The 18,352-nt window shown below is 44.3% G+C and overlaps 1 protein-coding gene across 2 annotated transcripts in view; it reads left to right on the top strand.

Moving 5' to 3' along the window:
• The window catches only part of TTBK1 (tau tubulin kinase 1), a 103,259-nt gene extending 85,267 nt beyond the window's left edge, over positions 1-17,992 (top strand). For both annotated transcript variants that reach the window (XM_056852907.1, XM_056852908.1), the window contains 2 exons: positions 13,549-15,161; positions 17,018-17,992. In XM_056852907.1, coding sequence (XP_056708885.1) covers positions 13,549-15,161; positions 17,018-17,414 — 2,010 coding nt within the window. In that variant the 3' untranslated portion in view covers positions 17,415-17,992. The remainder of the gene's footprint in view (positions 1-13,548; positions 15,162-17,017) is intronic.
• Positions 17,993-18,352: the final 360 nt, after the last annotated feature.

Here is an 18,352-nt window from a genome sequence, read left to right as displayed (position 1 = left end):
TTTGGAAGTTGCTCTTCATGAAATGTGCACTAGACATTATAGACAACATCCTATAAGAGACCACAGTTAAGATTTGTTCTAACTCTATATGATAACTTTGCTGACTTTCTTGGCCTTCCTGTCCCCACAGCTCCTTAGCCAATAGTATGTTCTACCTGGTGTCTCTTCCTCCAACAGTATACAGTTCCTGTTGTCCCTAGGCCCTGGGTGAAGTTTTATCCTTTTTCTACAAGCTCCACCCTTTCTTCCCACTCTCCTTCTCAATACCCTGCATATTCTTGCCCCTGTCCTTCAACTACTCTGCCTTGTACTCAGCCCTTCAACCCTAATGCCTCTCTGCTCCTTCTTCTCAATAACATACAGCCCTTCTTTCCTGCAGCTCCTCCTTGAGTTTCTTGACCCTTTAGTTTTCTTCATAGTAATGCCCATGATTGTCAGCATTCTTTGAATGACACTTCCCTCTCAGAAATTGCAGTGTGTTTAAACATTCCCAGCATCTCAGCCAATGGTTTAAAGGCAGAGCAGCTTGTAATGCAACAGGAAGCCAGTCTCTTTGCATACTTTATATAATGTAGATATGATATATATTACCTTTCTTTCATTCCAAATTTTCTCAAGTGCTTTACAAAGATAATGTATGTGTATGCATAATATTTATTTATTTAAAATAGCTATTCCCTAATAAGTTGTTCTGCTGTTGAAATGTCCACCTTTAATGGAAGAGTAGGGCAGAATGATTCATTAGCCGCAATGCTGCTATACACCAGTGTGTGTGATAAGATGTAGAATGAGAGTAAATCCAATATTGTTGGGAGGATGAAAGGAGGGTGAGTGCAAATGATATGCGAGAAACTGGAATGTGCAGGACCCTAGGGATGCTGTTCTAACTGGGAAAAGCACCTGGGGTTTATTAAAGTCCAAAGAAGGTCAGGATCTCTGTTTCAAGTGTACGTGAAACTGCATCATAGATCCCACTACTGTGAATCCAGTGCCATCGTTCATGTCAGTAAGATGAGAAGTTGCTTCTGTTTCCCCCCCTCCTTTGATGTGAAATAGCCCAAGCTTCTTAAGACTATACTTTTTGTGCAATTAGCTGAAGATGGCATTAAGGAATGTGCTGCTTCAGTTCTACTTCTGTTTTCTATGGTGCTTCCTCCATGTGCCATTATGGGTTTGTTTTAACTCGTTAGTGCAAGAATATTTAAATAGGGAAGGATGTAGTTTCATTCCCATGAATTGATAATGAAGTTATAAAGAAGCCAACTTATATAAGTGGATTGTTTTCTGGTATAAATGCTGTAACATCTTTTTAAAAAATGTTGATTCTCAGCAAATATGTGAATTTCTTAATGTTCTGTTTTGGTAAATGTGTCAACAGATTTTTCTAAGGATATATGTAGACATGTCCCAGAACATAAAGCGGTCAACTGGTGCCATCCACACTTTACCCCGAGGGATGTCCCTCACTAGGATTCCCAGGTACCACCTTTGTTGCTGTAAAGTTAGCACCTTGATAAAGTCTTGCTAATTTTCCTGCAACTTCTCTCACACTCTCGGGATAGAAATTGCAGTGGGCATCCTATCCTATCCCAAGGCATGCTTCCTCACCAACCCATCGAGAAAATTTGACTTGAAGTACCCCAGTTTTATCTCAAACATCGGAGCTAGAATATCTGCTTTCAAATAAACAGCAGGCATCCCAACAGGCTTTGGCTTTCACTACGTCCCCTTGTTCCTCTCCTGAGCTTTGTGGGCACGTGCAAAGAGCAGCAGAAGAACAAAAGGACCCACAGACAAGTGATGGTGGCAGAAAGCTGCAGCGGAAAACTCTGGTGGTGCGGACTTCCTCCATTCTCCAGAACATAGGGTGACCCTTCTTCCTCAATTGGCTGTCCTCCATTGAACCTGCTCCTCCTTTAGTATCATGGCAGTGATGGTGTGGACATTTATAGATTATGGAAATGCTGGACTGTTTTCTGAACCAAATAAGATGTCTCTTTCCTCCCACTTACCCCCATGGATGTTTTGCACCATTGGCAGAGCTTCTGTCTCTGGGCTGGATAGATGCACATTTTGTCTTGAGGCCCATGCACAGCAGTTGGTGGGCCAAGCTTTATTAACCTGGTATAATACAGGCCGTTTTGAGTCAGGAAGGCAGTGTCTTAATATGTGAGGCTCCTTTCGTATTGTCAAGGGACTATGACCAAGAAAGAAGTTCAGTCCCGTAGCTGAAGAGCCATTTTGTCAGCTGTGACATGGCAAGTCATTTTGTTGAAGCAGCTAAATGGCATTTCACACGTGGCATGGGGGCCAGTGTGGTCTCTTTGTAGACCGCTTGTTAGAACACACACCACCAAAAAACAACAACAATGCTCTCCTGTCTCCTCCAAGCACAAAGCAGGGCTGCTGTCAGGGAGTTCAGATTCCCTTAGGATGCCATGTATAGTGCTCTCACTGATCCTGCCCCTGTCAGTGCCTGTCTTGTGTGGCGCTTCCATGCTGGGCCAGGATGCAAGCAGTGGTGTGCCTGCTCTTGCTACCCTCTCATCCCAGAAGGGCACTGATTATATGCATCCACTGGTGCTGGAACCATCAAGTTGGATCCTCTGAGTTGCTGGCCTGGTGCTGATTCTCGTAGGATTTGGCTTCAAGTTGAGTGGATCCAACCCTGTACCTGCAGATTAGAACCAATAGTTTCAAAGACCTAGACCATCCTAGTTTGACTGTTGCACTGTCTCGTATCACATACATCCTATGCTCTGTTGGTTGTCTTAATGTACAAGAGTGCTTGATTGAAGGTGTGTGGCGCCACCACCTATGTACTGGATGTTGTCTTTTCCCCACAATAGTACGAATCTGGTAGGGTGTTCTTTTTGTGTGTGTAATGTTCCACAGTAAAGTAAACGATTGGTCAGTGTTAACAGTTCCATTTCTTGTTAGATTCCTTCTACCATTTAACCTCTTTCTGGGTCACTATAACATATAGATCTGCATTAGCAGTTCCACAAGACAGCACAAAAATAACGTTTATAGGAAAAATTTCTAACTCTCCATTTGATGTTCTGAAAGTCCTTTGTACTACTCAAACCATTGAGGAAACGGTCTTCTAATGAATGTACTTTTTTAAACAAGCTGCTAAACCATGTAACCTGGGGGTTGAAAGTTGATCTCCGGTGTTTTTTTTTTTTTTTTTTTTGCATTCACCTGCATGCAACTTAATATTCAGATACAAACTTGCTCTATGTTTTATTATTTCTTTCAACTATGCAGTGTGTTTTCTGTTGGGTTCTTTTGCCTTGGTGCACCTGGCTTATATATCTTCTTTATAAGAAATCACAGAGCTTCCTTATCAGAACTTTGTTGCAAGTGCAGACAGGTGATCTGCCAACATGTAATGCATACACTTTGCAAAAGCTGCCCCATGTGACCAGTGGAATAAGAAGGATGCTCACGGGACACTTGCTTGCTTCCCCCTTCACTTTGGTCCTTCCTGAGAAAAGCCAGATTTGGTTTCAGACTGTTTGACTGTTTCCTCTTTCTTGCTGCTACAAACTTGCCTTCTTAGCCAGGGACAACTGTTAAGGAAGTCTGCCCCTTTCCTGTTTGCTTATTGGCTTTGTAGATCTGTTGTGGATAAAAAAAATATAGCAGCCAGTGAAAGGCTATGCGGTATGTGATCCAAGAAGGGGAAATCCAGCTGAGGAAAAGTTCACCGTTTGTGATCCCTGCAAGTCCAGACTGCAGAGTGCTTCAGCTTCTGCTGGTCTACCACAAGACAGGCTGAGAGAGCCATTAGTGTCAGCCACATGCCTATGCTGTTTGCTGAACTGGCTTTCCATTGTGAGCAGCACAGACGAGGAGTGGAATAAAGAAACATCCTGTATTCTTCCTTGTGTGCTCCAATGCTGAGCCAGGAATTTGGGACGCCAGCCTCCAGGTGGGACCTGGGGATCTCCTGGAATTATAGCTCATCTCCAGACTACAAATATCAGTTCCCCTGGAGAAAATAGATGCTTTGGAGGGTGGACTCTATGGCATTGTACCCCACTGAGGTCCTTGTTCTCCCCTGACTCCACCCCCAAATCTCAAGGAGTTTCCCAACCTGCAGCTGGCAACCCTACCCCCCTTCTGGTTGCCAGAGGGAGACCTGGCAACCCTAGGAAGTTGCCATCTGGATCTGCCCCCATCTAAAAAAGCCAAAAAAGTGATGAACAACTTTCTTATGGCGACATATTAGTAATACAGATGTTTAGAATACAAAGGTTGTGGGAACTAGGATACCAGAAAGGTGCAGTTGCTTCTTGTGGAGGGCCTTTGTGCTTCACCATGTAGCTGATATGCAGGGTCTTCAGTTTGCAAAACCTCTACATCCTAACCTGTGCTAAATCTCCCAATTCTATTGAAACCTCTTATTCTGCTGTCAGAGGCTCACATAACTATGGGATATGCTATGGCCCTGACAGTATTCAATAAAGTAATTTCTCAAGAACGCTGGATTTTCAATTGTTGGTTTGCCAGCTGCCATTCTCAGGGCTCAGGCCTCTTCCAGTTTCTAATGCTTGAAATCACTTTGATAACTGGCTTTCTGTTTCTCAGGCCTTCCAGCTTCCAAAAAGAGAGAGAACCTCAGGGGCCAGCATGTCCTTCCTTGGTCTGTTGCTTTGCTAATCAAATGTGATATTCGTATTTGGTAATTAGACTATAAAGGGGTGCAGAGGATGGGTTTCTGATGCACCAAAAAGGGAGAATGTTTGTTCAGAGGTATGCGGCCTGATCTTAGCCATATTTACTCAGACGTAAACACCACTGAATTCAACAGGACATACTTGAGCATAAAGGTGCATAGGTTTTCAGCATCCATCACTTTAAAGAGGCAATGCACACATAAAGAAGTGGCCTGTTGGATTGCTCATTCCCTCCCCTGCCCATCAGGGTGAATTCCTACAACCCGCCCCACCTTAGCCATAGTTCAAGGTATTTGTTGTCTCCGGTGTTAACCACAAAAGGCTAGCTAGACTCTTAACCAGGGTATAGAAAAACAGGAACCTGGTTAGCCTTAACCATGATCAATTTCAGTGCTGATGAATCCCTTATCTACAGTTAAAGCAAGAGGGGGAAATTATTCTAGGTGGTAGTGTGCAATTCAGAATTGAGAGGTCATACATTACATATGTACCAGGTCCCTTGTCTAGTTCATTTTTAATCTGCTGTGCCATTTTATGGCGTTGCGTTTTTCAAAAAGCCAGCTAAGGTTTTGCATAGCAAGCTGATTCCTTAAAATCAAAAAGTTCCTTTCATGAAAAACTCAGGAACTAGAGTCACTGTGGAGAACGCACACTGATTGGCAAGTATCTCTGCCATGCCATCAAGGTCAGGAAGCCTTTCTTGCTGGGAGAGTTGCTTGCTATATTAAGGAAGAACAAGAATTAGTCTGGAAGGACCAAGCTGTGTCACGAAGGGGTATAAAGTTTGTTTTCCTTGAGCCTTTTTATTCTTTATGTCTAATCCCTGGTAGAACCTATGGAAACAACCCCACTCTTTGCCCTTTTGTACTGCAATAACATTGTATAATATGCTTGCACTATTCTGGGCGCACCAAGCATGCAAGAAGAAAATAGCTGAAGCTTTTTTTTTTTTAGAATAAAAGCACTGTATTATTTGTGTATATAGAAAGACTAATATGAGAGAGAATATGACTTCTGTCTCCTGTATTAAAAAGCATGCACTGAATTACTTGTATGTAGAACACGCTGTAAATGCTGCAGAGTACTGTAAGATCCTACACTTGAAATCACAAATAGCAAGCAACCATCTTAAAAAAAAAACATAAACAAAAAAACTAAACCGAAGCTGTGCAATGGATTTTGTGCCTTTTTTAAATCCATGTATGTTAATCCAGACAATCGGGAAAAAAGCTTGTATACTACCAAAACCTTATTAAAGAATCAAAGGCAGAACCTTGTGATAATGTTTTTATTTAACTTTGAACTTCACTGGAGCTAAGCTCTGTTGCTATGCAACTTCAGATACACATGGAATAAATCTGCTACTGGTGCATATACCAGTATGTGTGGCCAGAGGGCTGTCTTTTACTTCTCAGATAGTGTCTCCTCTGGTGCCAACAGCAAGACTCAATACACACATCTCAGACTGCACTGGCATGTCATCTGCACAAGTTGAAGACGCTACAGAGATGTAGCAGAGCCAGTGTGTTGTAGCTGTAGAGCAGGGGTTCCCAACATGGTACGCATGGGTGCCATGGTGCCTGGCATCGCCTTTTATGGCGCCTGCCAAGTGTTTTTAGGAAGAAGAGTTGGTTTTCATATGCCGACTTTCTGTACTACTTAAGGAAGAATCAAACCGGCTTACAATCACCTTCCCTTCCCCTCCCCACAACAGACTACCTGTGAGGTAGGTGGGGCTGAGAGAACTCTAAGAGAGCTGTGACTAGCCCAAGGTCACCCAGCTGGCTTCATGTGTAGGAGTGGGGAAACCAACCTGGTTCACCAGATTAGCGTCCGCCCCTCATGTGGAGGAGTGGGGAATCAAACCCAGTTCTCCACATTAGAGTCAACTGCTCCAAAGCACCTCTCTTAACCTCTACACCACGTTGGCTCTGGAAGTGGGTGGGGCCAGGTTGGGCTTCTGATTGGCTATTGGAGATTGGGTCGGCTGTGCAGATTTTTTTTAATGCTGCATTTGCAGCAGCACCAGCTACCATAGCACAAGAATCTACACTGTGCTACTGAATTTAAGCAGTTGGAATCGTTTTGTGGCTTGCTCCACCTCTTGTGGCAGCCGTTTTGTGGCAGCCGTTTTGTTGTTGTGCCCACTGTGCCGTGTTCCAAATGTGCCTGCAGGCTCAAAAAATTTGGAGACCCCTGCTGTAGAGTGTCAGCCAAGGATCTGTGAAGCCCAGGTTTGAATCCCCACTCTGCCGTAGAAGTTTACCGGACATGTGTGGGCCAGTCACACACACTCAGTCTAACCTATCTCACAGGGTTGTTGTGAGGACAGAATGGAGAGGAGAACAATGCAAGCCAATTTGGGTCCCTACTGGGGAGAAAGGTGAGGTATAAGTAAGAACTCCCAAGATGTGCACCCTGGACCATGCCACCTATCTTGGAACTAGTTTCCTTATTTATATTCCATATTTTTTCTATCATGGAACCCAAGGCATTGTATCTGGGGGTTCCAGGAGGTCTCCCAGGCGGGCATTGATTAGACCCAGACCTGCTTAGCATCAGCAAGCTGTACTCATACCCTGGGTACAACTATTTATGTATAAAGCAAACCCCACAGAATTTGCCACATTGAAAGAGCCCTGTGTATTGAGAGGAGAGGAAACGCAGATCACTTTGGCAGTAGGCACTTGCACAAGAGATGCTGTGGCTCCTAAAACAAGAACAACAGCTGCTTCACAGAAACCTTCACTCTGGTTTCTCCAGCAGTTCCTCTAGGGAATTATTATGTTTATGATCCCACCAAGGGACCAGCATTACAAGATGTTCACAGTCACCACCTTTCCTGGCTCTTCTGATGTACAATGGTGCTTGGCAGTGGTTTTTCAGCTCTCCAAAGGGGAAGTCCTCTGAACATCTCACCTTTGGGAAGGGACAATGGCAGATTTCCTCCCAGAAGAAAATCATACTGCTCTTTGTGGGGTTCCCTGAATAGCTAGTTTGTCTTTGGGTGTCACTTATTAATTCCTTAATTATTTAAAGGCAGAAGAAATAGCTTCAGCATATCCTGCTACATCAGAACTGATCAAATAGACTCAAAAGCAGCTTCATTAGCGGATCCTTCTCCCAAAATAATAAGAAGGAACATGAGCGCTTGAATCCAGTGTAGGTTGTAGGGTTGTAAGAACTTGTGGATTTAAAGCTGGAATGTGGATCCTGGCTCAGTCTTAGTTTGCCAATTCTTCCTTCATAAGCTCTACATTATTTGGAGCTTCTCTAGAAATTATCCTCGTGGAGATGAAGGACAAGAGGAAAATTGGGTTGAAGTTGACTGCGGTCCCTTGAAATCCCCAAGTCAGCTTGCACACCCTGAGGGAACACGGACTTCTTGGCACAGATGAAACACAAGTACTACCTCCTTGAATACATCTTCATCCCCCAAAAGCAAAAATGTTTGGCATGATGTCAGCATAGCCTTTATCTCCCACAGCATCAGAGGACACTTCCAACATTATGTCCTTGTGGTAGGAATCCACCATTGATGCCAGGGTGCTGAAGACATTTGCAAAGGTATACATATTGGAACTGGTAAGATTAATCAAACTAGCAAGTTCAGAAAATCACAGCAAAACACAAATTAATGCTAGCAACATCTACTGGACACAGAAAAAAATAGAACCTGTTTTGGATTCCCAGAGATGCTCCAGGGTATCTTGTTTTTATTGCTCCAAAGAAGACCGGAGATATAAGGTCTATCCTAGAGCTGAAAAGACAGATCAGGAAGAAACATTTCCAGAGCCAAATGTTCAAATCAATGGTGGCAACTGTCTCAAAGGATGATTACCCTGCCTGTATAGATAGGCTGAAACATATCTTCATATACCAGTCAGGCCTTATCACAGATAATTAATTTTGCATCTAAGAAAACATACCAATAAAACATTCCTTTTTGGCTAGAAAATTCTCCCCTTATGGTGTTGAAGCCTTGAAGCCCTGTTGGTTTCTATTTTTGTGTGTGCGTGCTGTCAAGTCACGGGTGACTTATGGCGACCCTATAGGGATTTCAAGGCAAGGGGCATTCGGAGTCTGGTTTGCCATTACCTGCATCCACATCATGATCCTGGTGTTCCTTGGAGGCTGCTCATCCAAATACTAACCAGGGCTGACCCTGCTTAGTTTCTGAGATCTGACGAGATCAGGCTAGCCTGGGGCTATCCAGATCAGGCTGTTGGTTTCTACAGGGGTGGCCATATTCCCCTACCTGAATGATAGTCTGATAAGGCTGCTTTTTCTTCTACAAAGTTAAATTATAGAATGAGCACAACTTCTGGGTATGATGGTGTCTTGCAAGTAAGTAGTAGCACAGTTCAGGTCTCATGCCAGGCTTCTTTTGCTGTTCCAGCAGTAAATAGCTAGCAACTCAGGAAGTCACTCACCTCTTGCAAGATGGCGGGTATTCCTGTGATGTCCAGGGGGATTGTTTCACAGCACCTGGGAGCCACCCAGGATAATCCCACAATGGATGCAGGTCTCTTTGAATGTAGAGCCCATTGCTGCAGCTCAAAGGATCTAGCATTGCCAACCTCCAGATGAGGGTGAAGATCCCCCAGAATTACAACTGATCTTTAGACTACATAGATTGCTTATTTATTTATTCATTTATTTAAAACATTTATTCTACTTATCCTGGAGAATATGGAAGCTTTGGAAGAAGGACTGTATGCCATTATACTCCACTGAGGTTCTTCCCGTCTCTAAAGTCCACCCTCCCCAGATCCACCCTCAAATCTGCAGGCATTTCCAAACCCAGAGTTGGCATCCCTAAAAGGACCACATCATAAAGGTATCAACAAGCTCAAATTCAGGGCCATCAGTCCAGTGCTTCTGGCATTCCAGAACAAGATTCGAGGGAGTATGTACTCCCATACATGCAGAAAGCACGTTAGCAAAGGTGTGTCCAAGCAGACATAGGTGTGGAATGCACTCATCATCCCTGCATGACAAGGCCAGCAAGATTTTGACTTGGGCAGAATATTAACTGGGGTGCCTGAAAGCAGGAGATTCCAACACTATGTTTCACTGGATCAACTGACAAACCATCCATCAGGCTGAGTGGAAGACTTGTCTCCAAATCTTCAATCAGTCTGCAAAAACAAAAACAAAAAAAGGGAGGGGGGAAGGGGAGAGGAAAGTCAATGATAAACCTGGTTTCAAGTGTATCGAGAGGAAGCCTTTAGATCAAGAGTCCAATGCCTAGAGGTGTGTGGAACACATGTTCTTTTCAGCAGGGTGGCTGCTGGAAATCCTTCTGCCTTCAGCCGTTCCTGTGGCTGAGTGGAGAGTGCAAGGAATAAATCTTTCAGATAGTCTAAGGAGCCCCTACTTTCTAACATTTTATGGCTATTCCAGAAGTAACTGTTTACTTACTATTTATGTTATTTTTACATTTATATCCCGCCTTTCTTCCACTGTGGAACTTAACCCACTGTACATGGGTTCCAGGCACTGACCAGATCCAGACCTGCTCAGCTTCACCAGAGCTGTTCATCACGTGGTTGCCATGGGGACTTGCAGCGGGACACCACTGGCAAGCTTCCTGTGGGAACTCAATTCAGCTGGGCAGGGCCCCAAATTGGATTGGAACTGTGGTGCGGGGAGGGGGTCAACCAACGCCAAACGGCTCAAAGTAGTGTTATTTGCCCCAGATGACAGGTGCTGCACCTGCAAGCATTCAGTGCAGCCCAGTGGGGCAAATAATAATGCCCCTGGGGTCATTTCAGGTCAGGAAAACAGTGCCCGGAGGAAGACAGGAACCCCCTCCCCCTATGTACCACAGTCTCGATCTGAATCAGGCAGTATGTCGCTCCTGACTTGCGTTCCCACACGGAACTCAGAGCCGTCATATGGCTGCAAGTCCCTTAGGTGATCACATAGTAGATGTAACATGTAGTTTGGACCTAAGAGACAGCACACTAATAGTGACATAGCAAGTGTATGTCACTTGGGGTTCCCTAAAAACTCCAGCTAAAGAATTAGTGTGATATCGTGTTAGATTGAAGTAGGAGTGAGGAGGTGTTGGTTCAAATTCCCATTCCGACATGAAGCTCACTGGGGAAACTTGGCCAATCGATCCAGTCCTCTGCCTAACCTATCTTACAGATAATTCACAGTGGGTAGCCGTGTTAGTCTGTTTGCAGTAGTCAAAAAGGGCAAGAGTCCAGTAGCACCTTAAAGACTAACAAAAATATTTTCTGGTAGGGTATGCGCTTTCGTGAGCCACAGCTCATACCCTACCAGAAAATATTTTTGTTAGTCTTTAAGGTGCTACTGGACTCTTGCTCTTTTTGACTATCTTATAGATTTATTGTGAGGATAAAATGGAGGCAAAGAGAACCATCTATGCCATCCTTAGAGAGTCGTTCACAGATTCCTGGCCTGGACTCTGAATTGGCTGCTGATGGCCATTGAGCCCTTGTCTAAAAGTCCCTGACTTAGTCTTATTCTAAAAACAGGGTTTTTTTGGTTGGCAGTCACATCAGCACTCAAAGTTTTGGAATCGTGCATTTCTGTTTCAGATCTACATGTCATAGGGGGGAAAAACAACACAGGCACCTCAAAAAGCCCTCAGGTTTCTTCTTGACAGGGCATTAAATTAACTCTCCTCTGTTACTTTCACTTGAGTAAGCTTTCATTGTGAACAAGGTATTCAAGGCTCCCTTATCCATATAACTTGGTGACCATATAGCTACAATCTATGAGTCAGTCTCTTCCAGGAGGTATCAACATGCAGTCTGTTCAAGGAGCCTTTTTGATCAGCCCTCTGCAGAAGGGATCTGTAGAAGAACCATGTGGGCTTCTACAAATACATACACTAGGCAGGGCAAGGTGACTTTTCTTTCTTCTGCAGATGCAGGATTTGGGTGTTGATATCCTGAGTGCTGATATCCTGAGGAAGAAGCCCCACCATGGGGTGACACAGATTTTACCCACCTTCTAAGAGAGACTGCTGGCTGGCCACCTATGAAACAGAGGTCCCTTTAGGCTAGTTGTACATTCCTTTGCTCGGAGATGTCCAGAGAGCAGTCCAGAGACTAGTCCTTCTGCCTGCTCAGTCATTTTATTGTTTGATGCAGCTGATACCATATTACGGCCAAGCATTGCTCACATTTGTTTTATTTTTGAGTCGGGGTTAAGGTCTTTTTATTCTTCAGGGCTCAGTCTGGACAGCCAGGGGATGTTCCTTCTCCTGGTGGCTGACCCTGTGTTCCACCAGGGGGATGGGTTATCCCCAAAATGAAATGCTGTCCTCTGACCACTTCCGAGTACAGAAATTCCCCCTTTGAGCAAACCTGCACACTGTGAGGTTCATTTGATGGCATTGGAGGGCTTGATCTTTTAATTTGGTTGCCACTGATCATAATTTACCAACCATTTTGAGATCATGCCAAACGAGTAATACACAGCAGTATTCTTGTTCTCCATCCTAGCAGCAGTCTATGAGTAGGAGGTATGAAGACAACCAGCTATTTGGTGGTTTGAGTAATCCTGCAAAATTAAGACTCTCAATTTTTTGCTCATTGTAAACCCAATCTCTCTCCCTCTCTGCATCCTATTCTCTGGTATCTCCCTTTTGCTTTAGTTTCAGTAGGGCCCACCTTCTTGCCAGTTCTGGGGTAACTGCATACAAGGCTTTCACTCTCCCAGAAATTTGCACATGGAAGGGTTTTCAGACTCAGGTGGCCTGTATGGTGTCACAGGCTGAATACAACCTGGAAAATTAGAATGTGCATGTTTAGTCAATTTGTGTTCTGCTTTGCTTAACATCACCCCCTGCCCCCAAATCTACCTATTCTCCAAATCTTAGCTGGTCAATACTTTAATACAGACTTACATAAAAGAATTCTAGAGAAGGACAGATTGACAAAGAGAAAGAAAAAAACCACCCAACAAACACATAAGATTAAAGGTGGTCAGATTTCTGGAGTTTCAGAGAAAAAAACAACAGGACAGATTTCTGCCAGGTCTGAGGGATAATCAGATACTAGAATCACAATGGGATCAAACTGGTAGGAGAGTAAAATACCATGGGCTGGATCCCACCATCACCACAGGAGCCCACAAAGACAGACCACCCTTCCCCCGATAGCCCCTTGTGACCCTCTCAAAAGCAGACACCAAGGCCCAGGGGAAATCTGGTGGGCAAAATACCTTTGAATTTGGGAAGAGGAGGAGCAACAGTTTTCTGTCCCTATCTCAAGTGGTCAGTGGGGTCGTAGACACATTCACATGGAAGGCTGTAACCATTAGTGTCTGGAATTTCTTTCTTTCTTTTTATAGGTTTATATTCTTTCTTTTTACAGGTTTATATCTGGTGTATGTCTTCTTGTTTGTAGATCTTGTACCCTTTCCAGTGGCTTGTTTTATATTATGGCCATGAGACTGACTAGTGCATTAACTAAATGATAAAGTTTTGCATTGTTATCTCTCAGGTGTGTTCATCAGACATTACACTTGTAGGAGATGGAGGAGAGGTACTATCTCTTGCTTGCCTTTAGCAGCTTGGGCTGGGAATCTCTTACTCCTCTTATTAGCATCATGGGCTGGGCACTCAAGAGGGAGCACTAAAGAGACTAAATTGAGGAGGGAATAAACTGCTGTTCAGACTCTGGGTTTAATGTTGTAATGTCTCCTTCAATATGCCGAAAGACATACTAAACTCTGTAGAGTCTACCTCAAACACCTAGATTTGTTTTTTGTTGCTTCATTCTGTCTAGAGTCTTCTCTGGTTCTGTGTCATTCTACTGAATAGATGGTGATGAGATGAATTCTGCATAACACACCATTGTTTTTGTATGTCTTGTTCCAGGTGTTCACGCTGAAGCCTTTTGAGATGAATGGTCTCCCTAAGGTGGTGCCTTTAAGTTTGCCTTATCAAGACTTCAAAAGGGATGTGTCAGAAAACAGGGAAAGATCAAGAATCCTCCAATGCATAAAAAGGGTGGATTTCTCAAATGTTGTCTTAACTGCTCCTTATAAACCACCTGCAGCCCATCTAGAAGCAAATGTGAGATATGAGGAGGAGGATGAAGAGGAAGAAGAGGAGGAGGAGGAGGATGAGGATGAAGATGAAGAAGATGTTGGTGAGTTAGGAGAAGAGCTTGACATGCATAGTGATTCGAGCAGTGATGTGAGCCAGAAGAGTACTGAGCGCAGTCAGGAAGGTGCACCATCTACCCTCTTGGCTGATGACCAAAAAGAATCAAAGGGCCGAGCTTCAGCTGCAGAAGGTGACTTGGAACTCGAGGAAGGCTCCAAAACACTAGTTCTCTTTTCACCAGGTGACATAAAGAAGTCCCCTATGAACACCGACTTGGCTCCTGATGTTGACCTTGGGACTCTTGCTGCACTGACACCTCAGAGTGAGAGACCACAGCCTATGGGAAGCCAGCTTGATGTGTCAGAGCCAGGAACCCTTTCCTCCATCCTTAAGTCAGAACCAAAGCCTCCTATTGCAGCAGCCACAACTTCCTCCCCTTTTACCAAAGTTGAGCGCACATTTGTTCATATTGCTGAAAAAACCCATTTAAACATCATGTCTTCCAGTGGTCAGCTGATGAGGCACGAGGAGTACTGCATTTCAGGGCAGTTTGAAGAGATAATCGTTGAGGAACAGCTGGAGGAAAATCATGTCTTGGTAGAAAATGGGAGTGTGAATTCAGGCCTGGAAGGGGGAGAAATGGAAAGCTGTGCTTTCTCAGTGAATCACATCGAAACCTCTTCTGAAATTATGGGAGAACAAGCACTACTTCTCAATGGTGTTACTAAACTGGAAGAGGAGGAAGATGAACTGGAACTGAAAGGCAAAGTTTCCCTTGACTTAGATATGGAAGAAGCTGACAAACTGGTTTCAGAAGAGCCTGGCTTTGAAAAGAAAATTCATGCAACAGAATACCTTAAACAAACTGAAATTCACCCAGATTCTTCAAAAGAAAGTTTGAGAAAGCCCCTGAATATTAGGTACAGAAGCCGAATTCCCATCTTGCTGTCAGAAGAGGACACTGGTTCAGACCTGTCAGCGTCACACTCAGGCAAAGAGAGGCTGTACAAGAGATTGAAACAGCAGGATTTGGTGCGCCTGGTGATGGAGAAAAGGCAAAACCGTCTGCTCAGGTTGGCTTCAGGAGCTTCATCTTCTGCTTCTTCCAGTGATGAGAGACGGCGAGCTTCAGAAACCCTTTCAGCCACTGGCTCTGAGGAGGACACCCATGACTCAGATGATTCTGTCCCAAGAAAAATTGGGAGTCAGGAGAAATTTCCCCTGGCCAAGAGGGAAGAGAGAAGTTTAAATATGAAGAGTAGAATCCCTCGTCCCATCACGCCTGTAAAGCCACCTGTGATAGAATTGAAATATGGGAGTCCTTCAGCTCATCCTCCACCAGCACTAAGTAGCAGTCCGGGAGACATGGCTTTGGCAAACAGGTAAGGTCCATGGGTAAGGCCCCAATTTCTCCTGAAGCAGATTTCATGATTTCATGTGGCTAATTCTTGGACCATCCCCTCTTCCAGTTGGCCATCTGTAGAGGTTGGGTCCCTTTTCTTACAGAGCGGTGGTGACAGGTGCTCATGTACTGGAGATCTATCAGTCTAGCTACATGGGCTAACTGACTCGGTAGGATGTATATGTGTTGAGGAAATATAACTTAAAAAAAATTCTTTTCAATACCTCTGTAGTCACCAAACAGCCCAGGCTGCTTACTATCTGGGAACTAAGACAGTCCACTCTCTGGGGACATTCATGGCTCAGAATGCTACGAGATAAGATATTCACACCCATCCTTTCCCACTTCAGATCTCTCAGTCACTCCAGAAGATTACTACTCTCAATATGCAAAAATATCACCAGTGGATATTAAGTAAGAAATGGCAAGAAGAGCCTCCAGTCTAAAATGTTTAGAAGTCTAGAAATCCTTGCAAGTTGGCTGGTGGTTAATGACTGAGATTTTATATGTTCTAATTTAGTGATTTTGAGAATATTGATGTCATTATCATCATCAGTTTTATTACACATTTGTCACACCATGATTATAAAAAAGTTTTTGAAGACAGAACGAGAGCAAGTAGATAAAATCCATTAAAACAAGATTACATAGAAAGCCAAGCAATATATAAAAGCATTAAAATTATCAATAACATCATCAAAAAGCACACGAGCTGTTTGTGAATCCTTATTGCAGCTAACAGGTATCTGGCCACTTGGTGGGTAACAGAGGAGTTTCTATCGGACAGAAGATAAACCACCAGCTGCTGGTCTGAAAAACTCTGAGCATTACACAATAAAGGTCTGATAAATACATTAATTGGTTTCAGGTAAAACTTACAATACAATAAACACATGGGTTAAATGTTCATGCACCCTAGCCTTACATGGGCAGCACCTATCACAGAGAGGAATTCTCTTGTATCTACCACGTACAATGGGCGAGGGAAGAATATTGAATTAGGCAAGCATAAATTATATTGTTGTGTAAATGAATGTTTTTTACAAATAGCAATGATATGCTTGTCGAAGGCTTTCACGGTCAGAGTTCATTGGTTTTTGTGGGTTATCCAGGCTGTGTAACCGTGGTCTTGGTATTTTCTTTCCTGACGTTTAGGCAGCAGCTGTGGCAGGCATCTTCAGAGGAGTAACACTGAAGGACAGTGTCTCTCTGTCCTTCAGTGTTACTCCTCTGAAGATGCCTGCCACAGCTGCTGGCGAAACTTCAGGAAAGAAAATACCAAGACCACAGTTACACAGCCCGGATAACCCACAAAAGCCAATGATATGCTTTTTTAAAAAACAAAAGGATAGCAATACAGATTTTGTTTATAAAAGGGCAGCAGAATGTTTCTTTCATGATAAAGCAATCCCAGTCCCAGTCTTTTGTGTAAGCTGGTATAGGATATTTAGGGGAAGAATCTCACAAACGTCACCTTATATTATTGTGTGTTAGTACCAGGTGCCAAGATCACACAAGGTGTTATCTAGTAGTGAAATGTGTGTGTGCCTGAAGGAAGCTTCCCCCAGAACATGAGGAAGGATCTGGTCCCACTTTGTCTGTGAACCAAGCATAATTGTGTTCATAAAATGCTTCTTTTTTGTGCGCTGACAACAGAAAATCTGACCATTGTGTGCTCAGTGTTGTGGCTACTCATTAGCAATTGTAGTGTACCTTGGCTATGCATTATGGTTTGTCGATCTAATTTGAGCAAGCTAGTAGCTGAAGCCTGGCCATAAAAAGCCCTTTGCCATGTTCCCATCCTATCCCCTTTTTCTTTTTCTTCTCTTCCTGCAGGCTTCAGGGGCAAAGACCCTCTGGGAATGTATCTGTAGACTCGCGAATGAAACCAACACCAAGTCCTGCTGTGCCTCCCCAGTGGAGCAGTCTGAGGAAAGTCACCCGTGCTCTACCTAGGAGTCCAGTTCTCCCTCCAAGAAACCTTAGTGCTTCCCCCAAAGGCCAGTACTTGTCCAGAAAGGAAAGCCCATCGCCATCCCGACAACATAGGCCAGGGACCACCCTTCCACGGGCCCAACCTCCTCCCACGGTTCCATCCAGAGCTCAGGCAGGGCTGCCAGGAGACACCCCTGTGTCTCCAGGCATGATCAGAAAGGGACAAAGAGGGAAAGCTCAGACTCCAGCAACCAAAGGAAGACAGGTATCCCAGGAAGGCAAAGCTACTGCTAGATAATGACCTGCTGCTGCCAACCATTTTGATCTACCGACCTACCATCTTGCCAGGCTGGAGAAACCTCTGCGTATAGTATATACTCAAGATGCCGTAGCACAGCCTTACGTGTCGGAAATACAAGCAGCTAGCTGTTCTTCAGTGCTTCACTTGCCCACACACCCACGCTGTCTCAATCCAGCTCCTACCTGGCTGAGACCTTCCTGGCCAGCTCATGCTTGCTTGCTATTGCCAACCACCAAGCAACGACGCGGGCAGCCTGCCTAGTGCCTGGCCCTCCTTTCTCTCATGCTGTATTTTCATTTTCTCAGTTAGCAATACCACAGTCTCCTCACGAGAGACCTGACCAGGTTGGTAGGGGAGATGGCTTTGTACAAAGCACTGGCCAAAAGCAGTGGAGAAATTAAAGGGCTGCATCTACCTGGAAGAGGAGTCTTGGGGTGAACTTCTGTATTGTCTGGATGACCCAGTTCCCCATCCCTTTCCTCCTTCCTGGCCCTTCTTAAGTGTGACTCTGACATTTGCTCCCTGTCTACCCTTCCGTTGTATTTTTTATCCTGACTCAACCCAAACTCAGCGATTGTCCCAGCTCTGATATTAAGCAAGGCGAATGTGTGACTGAAATTGTTGCCTGTGGGGAGAGGAGCTACATTCTCTGGCATTGATATCTGGAATAGCTTTTCGTAGCCAGCAGGCCTAATGAGTGTGTCGCAGGAGAGAGAAGCCTGTGAGGGAAAGAGATTCTTTCCCTGCAAGTAAGCAGCTGCTCTAACATATGCTGAATATATGCTGAAGGGGAATTGGTTCAACCATATATCAACTATTCACTAGGCAGCAGTGAAAGTTTTCTAGGGGGGTGGTCTCCTTATTGGCAGAAATAGAGCCAGGTGCAGACAAAATTACCTCTAAGTCCCCAAACATGACCTGTGGAGACTGTGGTT

The sequence above is a fragment of the Euleptes europaea genome, chromosome 7 (assembly GCF_029931775.1).
Source record: "Euleptes europaea isolate rEulEur1 chromosome 7, rEulEur1.hap1, whole genome shotgun sequence".
Taxonomy (NCBI): Eukaryota; Metazoa; Chordata; class Lepidosauria; order Squamata; family Sphaerodactylidae; genus Euleptes; species Euleptes europaea.
This window is presented reverse-complemented; position numbering and strand designations above follow the sequence as displayed.